At 39.7% G+C, this 17,503-nt stretch overlaps 1 protein-coding gene across 1 annotated transcript in view; it reads left to right on the forward strand.

The window, feature by feature from the left end:
- The window catches only part of DNAH11 (dynein, axonemal, heavy chain 11), a 384,221-nt gene that overhangs the window by 347,633 nt on the left and 19,085 nt on the right, over window positions 1-17,503 (forward strand). The window contains exons 71-76 of the mRNA XM_011944208.1: window positions 1,451-1,573; window positions 3,355-3,548; window positions 4,743-4,891; window positions 5,754-5,881; window positions 9,776-10,003; window positions 16,573-16,764. Of these exons, the coding sequence (XP_011799598.1) occupies window positions 1,451-1,573; window positions 3,355-3,548; window positions 4,743-4,891; window positions 5,754-5,881; window positions 9,776-10,003; window positions 16,573-16,764 (1,014 nt within the window). The remainder of the gene's footprint in view (window positions 1-1,450; window positions 1,574-3,354; window positions 3,549-4,742; window positions 4,892-5,753; window positions 5,882-9,775; window positions 10,004-16,572; window positions 16,765-17,503) is intronic.

A 17,503-nucleotide genomic window follows, 5' to 3' on the forward strand; every position in this document is an offset into this window, starting at 1 on the left:
TTTCATGGCCAAAAAAAAAAAAAAAAAAGTGTTCATGATAAGAAAAAAGAAACCCTTGCAGACCACATTCCTAGATAAAATAAGCAGGTTGTCCTTTTATCAGCTAGTTTGCTTTATGTCTTTTTCTATCCAAATGTTAAGGAAATGTCTATGTCTTACCTATTCTGTGTGTGCCAAAGAAGGCACTTTATACACGCCTGCAGCTAATGATGAACTGTGTATCTAATAAACAGGAGCAAGGCATTACACAATGAAATACTTGTTTTTTTGTTTGTTTGTTTTGAGACAGAGTCTCGCTCTATTGCCAGGCTGGAGTGCAGTGGCGCGATCTCAGCTTACGCAACCTCCGCCTCCCAGTTTCAAGCAATTCTCCTTCCTCAGCCTCCCAAGTAGCTGGGACTACAGGCACGCACCACCACACCCAGCTAATTTTTGTATTTGTAGTAGAGATGGGTTTTCACCATGTTGGCCAGGATGGTCTCGATCTCTTGACGTCATGATCCACCCGCCTCTGCCTCCCAAAGTGCTGGGATTACAGCCGTGAAATACTTGTTTTGGATGTACTGCTCATTAATAGGAAAAGGCCAGGGATGATAGTACATGACGTGAACATCTATTTAAAACTTCCCTTTGGAAGCTGTACCTGTATCATAACCTCAAGTCCTGACAATCTATATAAATCAAAGTTTCATAACTATATGGACAGTTACTTGTTTGTTGAAATAAACTCAAGAAAAAATATCTAATAAAATATTTTAATGCATGTTATCACTCATAACACCTTTTAAAAATATCTGGAATTTTAAGATAAAGCTCAAAAATGTTACCTGTTTAGCTTTGTGGGGTGTTTTGGTTTTTATATGAAAATTAGGAATACTTCATTTGTACTCTCCAAAATATACTATGGATTTTTTATCAGTTCTGTGAGCAGAATAGCTAAAGTTTATTCCACTTCACAATGTGTTTAGTTATACCTGTAAAAGGTTTTCTCATTCTCAGTATAATCTTACCTATTAAACTTCATGTACCTCGTAGTTTATTGAATAACTACTATATCAGAATTAACTAATAATACTGGTTCTACCTTCTGTTTAGTAATTTAATCCATTGTCACCAAAGGCTTTCTCATTTTGAATGTGTTAAGACAAGTTTGATCTAATAATAAAACACTTATGAATGCATATTTTAAATATGTTGCTAATAGAGATAGGTGTTAGAATTGGAGTAAATCAGCCTTCATAATTATTTTCTGTTAGATTTCTGATCATGGTTTTGAGATCATTGACATAATCTGAGATTCACTATTTCAACAATAGAACAGATATCAACTGGACTTCCCAGCAGGTGTGGTTCTACCTACTCAGTCATGTCTGTTAAATGTGTGACTACTTCCTATGTCATGATTTTGATGTAAACCAAATAATCCTTTTCAATTTTGTCTACTCTCAAGATTTTGTTGAGAAAGAAAGAGATAGACCCCCTTGAACTGGATTTCCTGCTTCGATTCACTGTTGAACACACTCATCTGAGTCCCGTTGACTTCCTAACTTCTCAGTCATGGAGTGCTATCAAGGTATGTTAGGAATACAGTTTCTTAATTTCTGGATCTTATTTAAAATACTAGCTCTCTCCAGTGTCGAAATGTAAACATTAAAGAATACAGGTGATGTATTAAGCACCATTTCAGTTTAGAAATGTCCTATATAATGTAATGTTATTAATCTTTGTATTATTAAATTGGTTAATTTCTCATTTAGATGTAAAGGAGCCTTTAACTTATGTATGGGTGGAAAAGTTAATAAACATGTACAATTTGTCAGGATCTTTGATAAAAGCCAAGTGATACAAATGAATATTTTTTAAAATTTCCTTAAATCTACTTTGTTTTCTTTTTAAATTGTTTCTCCATTTTTCTAAATAGTTCTTTAAATTACACCACAATAGGTTCGTTTATTCTCATTGTAAAATGTTTACGCAAAACAGAATATTGTAGAGAAAAAAGTGACAGTTGCCTTAAACATCAATTATCAATGCTCATTGCATTTTTCTGTCAAAGGCCCTATTGTTAGGAGTTAATTCTCCCAGGATCTGGAGTATCTTAATGATGTTCAACATATGCTAAGCTTTGCCCTACTCTTTTTTCTAAGAAGGAAACATTTCTATGCATTGAAAATAACTGTTACCTCTTATTTTTATATATGTTCAGTTCTTTAAATTAGTATTTGTAATTAGATTGTAACTTTAGAATTCAAAATTCAAGTTCAAATGTGTATCACTCGGTGTCAACAGGAAACAGATGGCACATTCAAAAGGGTGATGAAGAAAGTTTAACCAAGAGTCTATTTTCATAGTATGGGCAAGAAGGATTAGGAAATCAACCAGGGGATGGGGCAGGAAAAAGGAGGAAAAGGACAGTTACTGGAACTACTGAGAAATGAAGTTATGGGAGAGAGCCAACCGTAGGGGATCTGTGGCCTGTGGCGGAGAAACATATTCCCTGCCAGACCACATTCCTGTGAGAAAGAGCTGGGATGGAAATGTTCCCAGAAAGGAGTCCTGATCCAGACCCCAAGAGAGGTTTTGGATCTCGTGCAAGAAAGAATTCAGGGTAAGTCCGTAAAGTGAAAGCAAGTCTATTAATAAAGGAATGAAGAATGGCTACTCCATAGGCAGAGTAGCCCTGAAGACTGCTGGTTGCCCATTTTTATGGTTATTTCGTGATGCTAAACAAAGGGTGGATTATTCATACCTCCCCTTTTTAGACTATATAGGGTAACTTCCTAACGTTACCATGGCATTTGTAAACTGTCATGGCACTGGTGCAGTGTAACAGTGACGACAACCAGGGTCACCCTCATCACCATTTTGGTTTTGTTGGGTTTTAGCCAGCTTCCTTACTGAAGCTGTTTTATCTTTATGACCTGTATCTTGTGCCAACTTCCTGTCTCATCCTGTGACTTAGAATGCCTTAACCTCCTAGGAATGCAGCCCAGCAGGTCCCAGCCTCAATTTACCCAACTCCTATTCAAGATGGAGTTGCTCTGGTTCAAATGCCTCTGACAGAAGTACCCCCACCTCTCTCTTCTCCAGTCTTCCAGGCTCCTGTCATTGCTTTTTGTTGGCCAAACCCAGCTAGGTCAGGGAACCAGGGAACTTAGCTCAAGTGTCCTTTGCGCTCACCCTCTCAGCAGAGCAAAAAACAAAAACAAAAGCAAAATTAGGAAATCTGGAGAGGAAAGTGAACACTATCCAGCACGGTTTTTTTACATAAGATTAGATACATTCACAAGTCTTCATCTCAAACTATAAAGTATCATTCACACCATTCCTACTTGTTTCCCTATCACATTACAGGCAATTGCCCTCTTGGAAGAATTTCGAGGCATAGACCGAGATGTGGAAGGATCTGCCAAGCAGTGGAGGAAGTGGGTAGAATCCGAGTGTCCAGAAAAAGAAAAATTACCTCAAGAATGGAAGAAGAAAAGTTTAATACAGAAGCTGATTATTCTGAGAGCAATGCGTCCTGACAGAATGACATATGCTCTCAGGTGGGGTGGTCAGCATTTTTGGAAACACAAGTAAACATAGAGGAAAATGTAGTCTGAGGAGTTAGGAGGATCTGGTGGAAGTGTTTACCATCCATATTGTTGGGGAGTGATTCTGCTGAGATTTTGATAATATAATCATTGCTACTGTTAAAATTTGCTAAACACTAAACCATGTGCTAGGCAGACTCAGCACATTCTTCCTGAAAAACTTAATTCTGAAATCAGTAGAGGGGAGACAGGGTACTGATGGAAATACTCCTGGAAGAGAAATGGGTGTCAGCAGAGTTCAGAGGCCAGGAACATGCATTCATGCATTATCCAAGTGTAATTTCCATCGTTTTCATTCAGTGATGGCATTTTGGCTCTGAAGATTTTGCATGTCAAACCAAAATGAATTCCTTTCATGGAGTCATTCATAGTCCCTCTAACTTTACAGCCAATGCAATTTCAAAGCAGAAACCCTGGTCTACATCGTGGTTTAAGGATCCTTTTTCTTTGCCCTCTTGGCTTCTAAATGATAATGTGCTGCTTAATTCACACAAGTCTTATTCTAATTTGAATTCACCAACGAAAGAGTTCTCAACTTCCTTCCCTATTGTGTTTCTTCAGTAATATTCATGTCCCTCAGGTTTTTTCCTTTGCTTTGTCTAGTTCAGCCAATTTTCCCTTTGCAGAAGCTTCTGCTGAACTCTACTTTACAAGTTAATTCTGCTTAGTAGTACTTACTTTCTGCTAAATCTGATGCTGCTGGAAAATACTTGCTTAATTGAGCCTCCCAGTGTTAGAAACACCCCAAAAAGCATTTGTATATTCATGAGAAGCCCAGCAGGCTGGAAAATTGCACTGTGGCAAATCTAATGAACTGTTAATAAGTAATGGGGGAATCTGGCAGGGGATTTGGGGGATACAAAGCCATAGCAGACAGCTGATGACACTTGGAGGGGGGTCTCAGTAGCCCCCAAAATGGAATTGTAGGCTTCTGATTTTCAGAGCTTCTAAGGAAGAGAGGGATTTCATTGACATACCTACCCCATACATCTAGTTGGATTGATATTGTTATTCTAACAAGACATCCCACATAATAAACATGGTTACTTCTGTCCTGTGCTGGTGTGGTTTAAGCTTATCCAAATGGTGACTCTCTTCAAGGTCAAAACCACTGATCATGTTTTTTTGTATTCTTGTTTTTTATAGAAATTTTGTAGAGGAAAAACTGGGTGCAAAGTATGTAGAGAGGACCAGATTGGACTTAGTTAAAGCATTCGAAGAAAGCAGCCCGGCCACCCCCATATTCTTCATCCTGTCTCCAGGGGTAGATGCCCTTAAAGACCTGGAGATTCTTGGTGAGTGGCAGGGAGGCTCACTGGACTGCCCTTTCTCCCCTCCCTCCCTCCCTCCCTTTCACCTCCCACCCCCTTCCCTTCCTTTCAGTTCACAGTGATCTTAGTTTCCTTTTTGTTGTTGTTGTTGAAGATTGGATGTATGGAAAATGTAAAGCTAATAACACCATAGTCTGAAGAAATGTTGAAATGGAGCATTCCTCTGGCTGGCATAATGCAAGTTTCCTTTGTACTGTTTTCCACCTTTTGACTATATGAGGGCCAGAGGGCAATTTTCCCCCATGCTCATGTAATCTTGTGCCCCCTGTGACTAAATAATGGTCATTAGAGCAAGTGTGTTTGATTGCACAAGGCACTGTCGCCTTTGTGTTCTGGATTACCATTCCCCACGGCCTGCACCAAGAATACCAGGTTAATATAGCTGTGACCTGACTGTGCTCAATTTAAATGCAGCCTCACAAGGTGAGAGGCTTGTGCGTTTACCCAATGAACAGATCCATTGAAAAAAATGATGTGATATCTACCACATGTTGCTCCTTTTTATGAGAGAAATGCTTTGCTACTCCTGCAAGAGTTTATAATGCTCCATAACAATGCCTGCCATCTATCAAAACGTCAAAAGCTTCATTATCATGAAACCAAAGGAACTGGCTTCCACAGGCTTTTCTAATGCTTGCAATGAGGCAGCTGCAGAGAGCTCAAAATGCTGCTTGTGGATACAACAGAGGTTTCATTTGGATTCTTCAGGACAGTCACCCAGCAGATGGCTGCGGTGACCACAGATGTGCATTAGACCACAGAATTCCAGGCTCCTCTTACCCTCCTACATAGTTGTTTCCTCTCACCATGGTATGTTCTCCCACAGGCAAAAGACTTGGCTTTACAATTGACTCTGGAAAATTCCACAACGTGTCTTTAGGACAAGGTCAGGAGATGGTGGCAGAAATGGCACTGGAGAAAGCTTCCAAAGGAGGACACTGGGTCATCCTCCAAGTGAGTATTAAGTTTCAGGGAAGACACTGGGCATAAACACAGGAGGGCCAGGGCAGAGCTCTCCAGCCCATCAGAATGCCCCATTAACATGGCGATTTGCAGAGTCCAACCAGTTCTGTCAGTGTTCATGATGCCTGCAAAGACGGTGAGGGGCTCTGTGGACAGTGATGGCTGTCATCTTCTGAGAGACCGTCTAGCCGCTGTGCTCTAGAATTAAAACTGTTAGGAAGAGCTTCATCATTCCCTTCACTTAGAGATATCTGGAACACTCAATACTGCCTGAGAACAAACAGGCTCGTTTAGATTTCCAACACTGTTATCATAGTATCTGGGTTGAAGTTAGAGTCGACAGAACTCTTTCTAATGTATATTATTGTTGCAGAATTTTGCTCCTTAGCTCAGTTAAAACTGGGTTCTTGTTACACAACCAGAAAGGACTAGGAACACAGACACGTTGAAGGGTGGGGGGAATGGAATTTATTGAGTGAAAAAGAAAAAAAAAAAATACTCTCAGCAAAGTGAGAGGGGATCCTGCTAACACACCCCGACCTCACAGATTGAATACCAGGCCACCGCATAGGAGCTGTAGAGGCCAGGCTCCTCCCCGCTGCAAATGGTGCCAATTTCCTACGGCTCCACCACGTTCTCCCAATGCACAGGCAGGTCAGAGATTCTCTGGGGACCCTCCCCAATACCTGGCTCCTGCGTTAATCATTATCTCATACAAGTCCAACTCTGCCCCTACCTGGTGTGTAACATTCCCTTTGATTATAAATTAAAGAAATTTGAGTAGAAAACTCCTTTATCCCTTCTCAGGCAAGCATCATACAGACCTATGGTTCTCCCACCCCAGTGTCCTCTGGGATGGCCCCCTTGGCTGAGTATTACAGCAACCAGTGGAGCAAAGGCCAGCATTAGGGGGTACCTGAGAAATGTGCTGACTCCATCCACAGCAAGCTCTGCTAGCTGTCTCAGCAGGTCTAGGAATGGCTGTTTAGTTTTCAGCTCAGCCACGTCAGTAGGCAATTCACAGGCTACCTTATCTCGAATCATTACAACAAAGCTCCAAGGGTAGGAGTCATCATTCTCCATATAAAGATGAGAAAAGTGAGCACCCTAGTAGCTGGAGAGCCTCAAGGCCACACGCCTGGTTGGATGGCAGAGCTAGTACTTGAGACTAGATCTGTTTGGCAACAGGTGACATTCCTGAAAATAGCCACCCTCATGCAAGATACAGCATTGGCCTCCCTTAGTGTCTCCAGTATCCAGGCTCGGTGCCTTTGGCATTTGTGCTTGAAATGCAACTGGATTCATAAAGAAGCTTCCAGACTCCAAGCAGGCTTATGATTGCAAGAATGTAACCTTCTGGGACAATACCCACTGCTTCGATGAGACCTTAATAGAGACCTTTGTAAGGGGACTTGAGGGCAGTGTAGTGCATCCCCTTCTGAGGCTCAGAATCAGAAACACAGGAGGGTTAGCTTTTTCAGAGAAAACAGTTGAGGCTTAGACAGTTCGGTAAATTTTAAGATTGTCTCAGAAAGGAAAGAGCTCTTTGAGCGTTCTCATGCTCCCGGTAGCTCAGACTGGAGAGAACATTAGGAGGGCTATAGTCATCCTCAAAAGAACATATTCAAAATAAACTGTTTCCATTACTTTTGTATCTATGCTGAGTTACTTATTGTCCCTAAAATTGCGAGTTGTAAGTTTTAACATTAAAAAAACCGTAAAATATCTTATTTTGTCAAGGATCTACTTTTGGATATTTGTTTCAGACCTTTGATTTTTGTTCTTAGGACTAAGCCGGTAACCAAGAATGTAACTGTTTAAACCTCTTCACTCTCCATCCCCGTACCCACATAGAGTAATTGGTAAGGAGAGATTATACCAGGCTTTAGGCCATCCCAGTGTCTAGAAGTTTCTAGTATCATTTGATCAGCAGGAAAAAGAGAAGCAGGACTTTGAAGAAAGAGAAGACAAACATAATGGAAACTTGTTATACTGTTCATAATTTACATTAAATTATATTAACATGGACATATGATATGTATGTACATGTTAATTAGTTCTTACCCAAGCCCCAATATGATCAATTATTATGATTAGATAGAGCCCTCTAAAGGTGTTTAGATGGTAGTTAATCAAAAGCCCATGTTCCAAAGAAAACTATCATAAAAGTAGCAGGCTGGCAACTATCTTTATCTCATATGCACACCAGAAGGTTTGTGAATTAGCATACTAAAAACCATTTTTCAAGGGCAAAATGACCATTTTTCATGTGTTTCGAAGACACATAGATTGTCTAAACAAGCATTGCTGTTCTTGGAAAAATAGGCATAAGAATCTAGCCAGTCCTGAAGCCAGTACCCTCAAGAATAGCTGCCAAGCTAGATTCCGACGTGTGCCTGTGCTCCACAATGGCTCGCTTGGAGGTTTTTCTGTCCCCTTCAGTAACTCCAAAGTCACTGAATATTTTTACATTTGTTTCAAGTAAACTTTTCAAGTACAGCAGTAGCTGTACCCCATAAGACAGAGAATGAAGATATAATTGAGTTTACAAAGCAGGTTTTATTATTGTTTCTTTTGTTTTCTTTTATGATTGGCACAATTAGGAGTGAGAAATACTCTTTCCTTATAACGTGTTAACAAGCATGTAAAGGAGGGAACTTAGAGCCCTTACCTACTGTATTACTGTGCTAGAGTAGACGGCCAACTTTTTGTGTCTTCTGTGTTTCTGAGTCCTAATCCCTTCTTCTCATAAAGACATCAGTCATACTAGTTTAAGACCCTTCATAAGGACCACATTTAGCTTTAATCATCTCTGTAAAGACCGTATTTCCAAATACAGTCACATTATGAGATGCTGGGGGTTGAGACTTCAACATATGAATTTGAGGGTACACAATTCAGCCCATCACATCTACCAATGTTCATTATTTGCCAAGGGAATAAAAGCCAATAATGTGAATGACTGAGTTGGCTTAGGTCTTTTTGCAATAGAAATTTTAAAGAAGAATACCTGCATTATTATTTTGTTCCACGTTTGCCTTCATTCTGTGTATTTTTGTGACTGTTGTGATCTTAAATGTTTTTCTTTGTTGGAAATAATTATATATATCTGGGTGTGATGTTTCAATTACTATATTAAGGACTTCTCCAAACCCAGAGAGTGTGTAAGGTGCAGTCTTTATACCTCCCTCCCAGCACCAACTACCAAGCTATACCCTGTGGGTGTTTGGTATTGCAGGAGCAAATATGTGAATCATAAAATGGAAAAGCAAAGAATGATGACGGTGGTGGCATTTAAGTGGTGGCATTTAATTTTTTGTGTGTGATTTCTGACAGCCCTAGGATTTAAGGAAAATCATCTGTTAGGAATACACAAAGTATCTTAACAATGAATGATTGCTTTCTTTCAGCTAGCCTTGCTTCCCTTGTATCCTTTTGCGTCCATATGCTTATGAGCAGGAGTTTGAGTAGAAGAAGTTTCCATCAGAAACCAATGAAGTAGATGATCAGGCACATTTCTGGCTTTTAGTTTTCATATTTTCTCAAACTAACCCCGATACATCTCAGTAATTGGATTTGAACCATAACAAAGAAAAGTACTAGGCAACTGCATCTCAGAAGTGACTGGTGGGTGTTTGAAGTAGGTATGTGTATTGCGTGGAGATTTTGGGTTACAAAGACAATCTGTGTTGATTGGCAACATTTAATATGTTCAAGGTTCAATTTCCTTTTGGCTTTTTTTTCTTTTTGTGATGTATTGATAAAGGAAATACTGAATCATAGTTCTCTGAGTTTTCAGTGCAATTATATATAGGAAAATGTAATCTTATAATGCAAGTAACATGCCTCACCTTCACAGGAATTACGCACCATACTATCTTTCAGAATGTTCATCTGGTAGCCAAGTGGCTAGGAACCTTGGAGAAGCTCCTTGAAAGATTCAGCCAAGGAAGCCACAGAGATTACAGGGTTTTCATGAGTGCCGAGTCAGCACCTACACCAGATGAGCATATCATCCCTCAAGGACTCCTGGAAAATTCCATTAAGATCACTAATGAACCCCCGACAGGGATGCTGGCCAATTTGCATGCTGCCCTCTACAACTTTGATCAGGTAGGAAAGTGAAGCATACTAGGCAGACAGTGAAGTCAGAGTCTTCTCACTATGGGCCCAGCATCAACCCAGGCGTGTCATTGAGAGGGATGAAACAAGTTCTCAGTGTTCGCGTGTGGAGGGGTTGGGGTGGGTGTGTTTTAATCTCTTGAAAGAATTGCCCCATCATTTCCTATTCTAATGACCAGTAAATATATTTAAGTTTCACCCTAACGCTAAGAAAACTTCAGCTACTGTGTAGGGAAAGCAAACTAGGTAATTTCTTAAGGAACTTGCTTTTTTTTTTTTTTTTAGAGACAGAGTCTCACTTTGTCACCCAGGCTGGAGTGCAGTGGCATGATCTTGGCTCACTGCAACTTCTGCCTCCCGGGTTTAAGCATTTCTCCTGCCTCAGCCTCCTGAGTAGCTGTGATGACAGGTGCACACCACCACACCCAGCTAATTTTTGTGTTTTTAGTAGAGATGGGGTTTCACCATGTTGGCCAGACTGGTCTTGAACTCCTGACCTCAGGTGATCCACCTGCTTCGTTCGGCCTCCCAAAGTGCTGGGATTGCGGACACGAGCCACCACGCCCGGCTGGAACTTGCTTCTTGAAAACAAATGTGGCAGACTAGTATCTCTGACCACAGAAAGAGGAGATGTCATTGTTGTTATTGTTGATCATGGCGACAGTAATGACATGGTAAAACTTTCAGTGTAATGTTTTAGCCTGGTTTGATATGAGTAAATTTAAAGCCCTCTCTCCAGGTTATATCTATGACACCTTATTTATATTTTCATGTTTTTCCAAGATAAGACAAAAAAATTCATGTATGTATGTATGTATGTATTATGTATTTATTTGCTTATTTATTTATGTTTTGAGACAGAGTTTTGCTCTTGTGCCCAGGCTGGAGTGCAATGGCACAATCTTGGCTCACTGCAACCTCAGCCTCCCAGGTTGAAGTGATTCTCCTGCCTCAGCCTCCCAGGTAGCTGGGATTACAGGCGCCCACCACCATGTCCGGCTAACTTTTGTATTTTTGGTAGAGACAGGGTTTCATCATGTTAGCCAAGCTGATCTCGAACTCCTGACCTCAGGTGATCTGCTCACCTTGGCCTCCCAAAGTGCTGGAATTACAGGTGTGAGCCACCACACCTGGCCGAATACATATATAAATTAATGACACCTTTATTACCATTACTCTTTTTACCCAAACTATCCTATTTGTCAATATCATTATCAAGTCTTTCAGTTTCTGTTCTTGCTATTGCTCTGAGATCTTCCTTCCTTCCTTGAATTTTTTGGAAATCCTTGATAAATCGTATTCTTGTTAGGAGAGTAGAATGAACTCTAAAGAGGAAATACATATGATTTGGTGATAAATATTCAACCCCCTCCTAGAAATGTCGTTTTCTGTGAAGCATGTCAACATCCTTAACTTCGTTTCTGGTAGTTTTTGGGTCAGTACCTAAACCAATATTATGAAGGAATTATGATAATTAACTACCTAAGAATACAGTGTTGAAGAATGCAGTTAATTACTTCATTAAATAATTGAGTAATTTGTATCCTATGTATAGACAGAAGATTGTGTAAATAGTAGGACTCAAAAAATCTTTTTGAAACTATTAAATAAATATTTGCAATATGCCTTATGTAATCTACTATGACAGACATATGTTTTTAATCATCCCTTAATTTATAATTTCTGGCTATTTATGACATTTTCAAGTTATTCCCCAAAGTAAGTACAAAGAGGAATTTGATTTATCTAAATAGGACTTATCTACCCCCTGAAATAATTATCTTTATTCATGAAAGTGAACATTTCATGAACAAATATGCTTCAGCCCAATTATCTTTCAGCTTTTTTGTTCATTTGTTTTGTTTTTTTGGTAAAGATCACATTGAGAATCTCATAAAACTATAGACACTCTCCCCAGGGAAATACACATTCGAAGATTTACTGCATATTGGGGCAGACACAGTGCCTCACGCCTACAATCCCAGCACTTTAGGAGGCTGAGAGGAGGATCACTTGAGCCCAGGAGTTCGAGGCTGCAGTGAGCTATGATCACACCACTGTGCTTCAGCCTGGGCAACAGAGCGGGACAGTGTCTCAAAAAATAATAAATAATAACTGTTAAAAATATGTTGCATATAATGATGAAGATTCACAGATTCCCCCAAAGCCTATGCATGAATTCCCTAGTTAAGAACTCCTGTTCTAGTCTTTTCATGAACTTGTCAGTTCTTTTGACTGCTATCTGGAAAGCCACTTTTATTAATTGAAGGTTACATTTATTGAAAAGACTTTTAGGAACTTGAAGGAAGAATATTTCTTATTTAGTGGAGAGGATCCTCTGAAATATTAAGAGTGAACTTAAGTAGCAAAAGCAAACATAACCAAAGTGATTCACTAAATAATCTTCTCATCAAACCTATTTTAGCCAGAACCAACCAACAAAATAAAAACTCTGCAGGAAATCTAAAATGGTAGAGTCTTTTATGAATGCTGACCTGTCAGTATGTTAGAAAACAAAATGCAGTTTTTAATCAGATTATATAATTAAAGGGATTTAGCCTGTGCTCCCTGGCTCTCTGTGAATAAGTTCCCATTACCCTTTTATCAGTTAGAATGTTGGGTTGGCTACTTTTGAAAGAAGTTCTTATAAACTTATACACAAGTTCTTATAAGTGGCTTATACACAAGGCCAAAAAGTAGTTCTGCCACATGACAGTTTTACAGATAGTCCATTCAGAACTCATGTGTTACCACAAATTGTCATCAGTCTGGCTCTTTATGGTTCACCGTTTCTAGAATGGGGTTGTCATGGTCCCAGGTGACTACAGGAGTTGCAGCCCCAGTATCCATATTCCTGACAGGAGGAAGAAAGAAGAAACAAAGAAGATGACAAAAGAAAAAATACTGTGTTTGCGTTGGTGTGCAAGTGCTTCCTACAAGTTAACATACAGAAATTCTCCTTTCATCTCATTGGTCAAACTTAGTCACATTGCATTACCTAGCTGCAAAAGAGGCTAGGAAAAGTGAATTTATCTTAAGCAACCATATGCCCAGCTAAAAATTAGCAAGAAGACTTTTTAAGGAAGACAATCAGCAGTCTCCATCCCAGATGTCCTTTCCCACATCTCCTTGTATTATCCTGGGTCTTCTGTGTTGCTGCTGTGGTCCAATCTTGTTAAAGCCTGTCTATGGATAGAGTGATGAATGCTATCTCTCTTGTTACCCATATGGGTTAGGTAAATGAGGACCAGTTGTTCTTGTTGCCTGGGTGTCCCTCACAGTGGAGTAAAATATCCAAGAGGTTTATACAAGTCAACTGTACTGCTAGGATATTTTTCAAATCTAATTAAATCCTTTTTTTCTTTTCTTTTTTTTTTTTTTTTTTTGCTCTGTCACCCAGGCTGAGGCACAGTGGCACACTTATAGCTCACTGCAGCCTTGAACTCCTGGGCTCAAGTAATCCTCCTACCTCAGCCTCTTGAGTAGCTGGGACTACAGGCATATGCCACTATGCCTGGCTAATTTTTAAATCCATATTTTTAATCTTTCCTCTCAAATTAGAATTTACCTCCAAACTTTGGCATGTGTATTCAAAATGAACAGTTTGTTTAATACTAGTGCTTTATTATCCCTAGCATTGCATAATATTTTTGTAAATTTAATTAAGTGACCAAGGCATAAAGAACCATTTCTTGTCGGATGCCATCTACCTACACCTTTCAGCTAAAGAGCCTCTTGAGGAAGATGTCATAAAGGAGTACTCCTTTGGCTCCCTTCACACCCAGATAACTATATTTTTTAGAGTAAGAATATAGATTTCTGTTTCTGTAAAATTTGCAGGCAAAAACAAGTAATTGATCATTGTGCATATAAAATTGGTGATTGTGTACAAATAGCACTATTATATGTATGCAGATGCTTGTTCTCTGTTCACAATGTAGTCTGTATTTATAAAATATTAATTTGCTTATCATTTGGTTTGCAAAAATACCACTGGCCTGAAATGTGGATTGGTAGGTAGACTCATACCTTTTCTTCAGAAAGCCTGATTCATATTTTCTTCCTACATCGTTTATGTTATCAGAACACAATGAAATGGATTGACTTGTTTCTTTTAACACTGAGGATAAAGCCAAGTCAGTTATATAAAATAAAGATTGAAGTGATGTGCTTAATTATTGTAGTGCCTTGGGTTTTATGTGGACTACCTGTAATTTAGAAAGGTATTAAGTGATTTGTTAGATCATAATTCCAAAGTGAAATTTTGATACTTATATGGATCTCCTAGAAATTTCTTACATTTAAAAGTAATATTCTTTTATACCCTTCAAGGTTAATTCCAGTTATACAGTTTCTCTTTTCTGCCTTCACAAGCTTGCCCTTTATTTGTGGAAAAGTTATTTTTTAATGATTGTATATTTCCAAGCCCCATAAATGACCTAAAAATGGCCTAATGATTTAGAGTGACCTAGTGATTTAATTGGATCTGCACTACATGCTTCCTGGCCAATTCTAGAACCATATTTGGTGGAAGCCCTGGATTCTGCTAAAAGCACTGTCTAAAGAAACTAAGCTCTCTGGTCCTGGCCTACACAGAACAAATCTGGTCTTGGTTTAGTACCACAAATCCTCTGGAAGACTAGTCTGAACTCCTACTCACTGGTTCTACGTATGCTTCATGTATGGCCCAAGTTGTCAGATCCATTTCAAATGTAAACTGGCTGTAGTTTGCCCATTTTAAAGGACTAGGCAGGGAAGGGCAGATTTTGGCCTCTTCCTCCCCTGTTGCTCAATGCCGACCGAAGGAGTAGTCCTCAATTTCCTTTCCTTGCCTCACGGAACTGCCAAATCTGAACATGGGTGAAATATGACTTTTAAGCCATAGATTGGACAGCTGTTTTTCTCCTTTTAATTTTATGACTGTTGAGCATTAACCATATCAATGTGGCATTCCAGGATTCCACTTTCCATCTGCATTCTCAAAACAATCTCACAGGTCTAGGCTGGGCGCAGTGACTCACGTCTGTAATCCCAGCACTTCGGGAGGCCGAGGTGGGTGGATCATGAGGTCAGGAGGTTGAGACCACCCTGGCCAATTTGGTGAAACCCCATCTCTATTTAAAAATATATACAAAAACTAGCTGGATATGGTGGCGCATGCCTGTAGTCCCAGCTACTCGGGAGGCGGAGGCAGAAGAATCACTGGAACCCGGAAGGCGGAGGTTGTGGTAAGCCGAGATAGTGCCACTGCACTCCAGCCTGGGCGCTGGGTGACAGAGCAAGGCTCCGTCTCAAAAAAGCAAAACCAAAAATCAAAACAAAAACAACCTCACAGGTCTAGATACGTGTTTCCCAATTTTCCGTATGTCACCTAGCCATTCCAACAATGAATTTTACTTTTAGTTCATTGGAAGGAAATAATGTATCATGATGGTTTTATTAAAGGTACAGGCTAAGCTGCTATAAGAAAGAGAATCAAAGCTCTAGGAATTCAAACAAGATAGGAGTTTTTTTTCTCTCAAATATTAGGCAGCTTTGTTCCATGAGATCATTCACACACCCAGACTGATGGGTGCCTCTGCCATACCTGACTCAAGGTTTCCAGACTTGTCCAATCGTCATCATTTCTAGCCATAGAAAAGAAAAGAGTTCGCTGGGCCCCATGGCTCATGCCTATAATCCCAGCACCTTGGGAGGCCAAGCAGGGTGGATCACCTGAGGACAGGAGTTCAAGACCAGCCTGGCCAATGTGGTGAAAACCTATCTCTACTAAAAATACAAAAAAATAGCTGGGTGTGGTGGCATGCACCTGTAATCCTAGCTACTTAGAAGCAGAATTATTTGAACCCAGGAGGCAGAGGTTGCAATGAGCTGAGATGGAGCCGCTGCCCTCTAGCCTGGGTGACAGAGCAAGACTCCATCTCAAAAAAAAAAAAAAAAGGGTCAGGAAAAAGGGAAGAGTGACAACACAAGCAATTTCATTTTCAGCAAATGACCTGGAAGTTATACACAACACTTCAGCTGAAATTCTGTTGGCAAAAATTTGGTCTTATGACACAAATGTCTTCAAGGGAGGCTGGGAAACAGTCATGGGTGTCCGTGTGCCCAGGCGATCTCTACTGCAGTGGAACTAGGGAAGAATGGATAGCTGTGGTTAACTAGCATTCTCCAAACTCTAATAGCATTCTACTACAGTGATGAAATCAAGATGATGGCTTTACGTCATCCAGATTCTACAAGGAAACTTTTGCGGGGGAAAATGATGTCAAGCAGTATGAAATGGTTAAAATGAAGTGTCTCATTTTCTAGCGAACTTAGAAGCATTTAGAAGCATGACTGAAGCAAAATAAAAGTATTCCCCTTAAGCCAACAGACTGGCAAATGCCCAGTCGTCTCCTGTTGTGCTCTCATAGGAGAAGTAGCCATGCTGAAAACTACATGTTACCTCTGTAGTATCTTGCTCTCAAAGTTCTTTACAAGATTATTGAAAACTGAGACCGTTGCTCTTGGAAACTATACAGATGGATGAATAATCAAGTATTTCTTCTCTTTTCTCCCAGGATGCACTTGAAATATGCTCCAAGGAGCAGGAGTTTAAAAGCATCCTCTTTTCTCTCTGCTACTTCCATGCCTGTGTTGCTGGGAGACTGAGGTTTGGCCCCCAGGGCTGGAGCCAAAACTATCCTTTTAATCCTGGAGACCTCACCATTTGTGCCAATGTCCTCTACAACTACTTAGAGGCAAACCCTAAAGTAAGTGCTGGTGGTCAAATAACCTCTTCCAAGTTTACAAAACTGTCAGTCTTTGGGCACTATCAAAATTGACCATAATTTCTCTTTTGAAGCTATTATTGAAATAGCCGACACTATGTATGTATCTTCTGCCAAGTGTGAAAATAAACCAGATCAAAGGTTTTCCAGCAATGGATGTTTGAACTTCATAAGATAGGTCAAACCAGTTCTACATCAGCAGCTTAGTGCCAAAAAAAAAAAAAAAATGTCCTTCATTATGTTGACAAAAACAGTGGTTTACATGTGCGTATATGCCAGATTCGTTAGGCAGGTAATGAAGCATTTGCACAAATGTAATTACATACAGCAATTCTGACAGTTCATAACACTGCATTAATAATCACTACAATTAGTTCTGATGATGGAAGCAATTTACAGCACGTCACATGTATAAATAATGGTGCATTTCCTGCATATGTCATTATTATGTATTAAGGATGCCACCTTGTTGTGACTTTCTCAGTAATGTTCCCCTTGATTTGAAGTTAAAGGTAGATGAATGATTTTATTTCGTAGCTAAAATGTGTTTTACAGATGGGAATGGGAATGCCTCATCAAGAACATTTGTGTAAATTCTCATCAACCCAATGATTGGATTTCAAAAAGCAAGAACCATTCATTCCTAAGGATTTTCTAGCTTAATCCTCACAAGGGAAACTTTCATTAAGTTAAATCCGTTAGCCGGGCGCGGTGGCTCAAG

The sequence above is a fragment of the Colobus angolensis genome, unplaced genomic scaffold, assembly GCF_000951035.1.
Source record: "Colobus angolensis palliatus isolate OR3802 unplaced genomic scaffold, Cang.pa_1.0 Scaffold229, whole genome shotgun sequence".
Lineage (NCBI taxonomy): Eukaryota > Metazoa > Chordata > Mammalia > Primates > Cercopithecidae > Colobus > Colobus angolensis.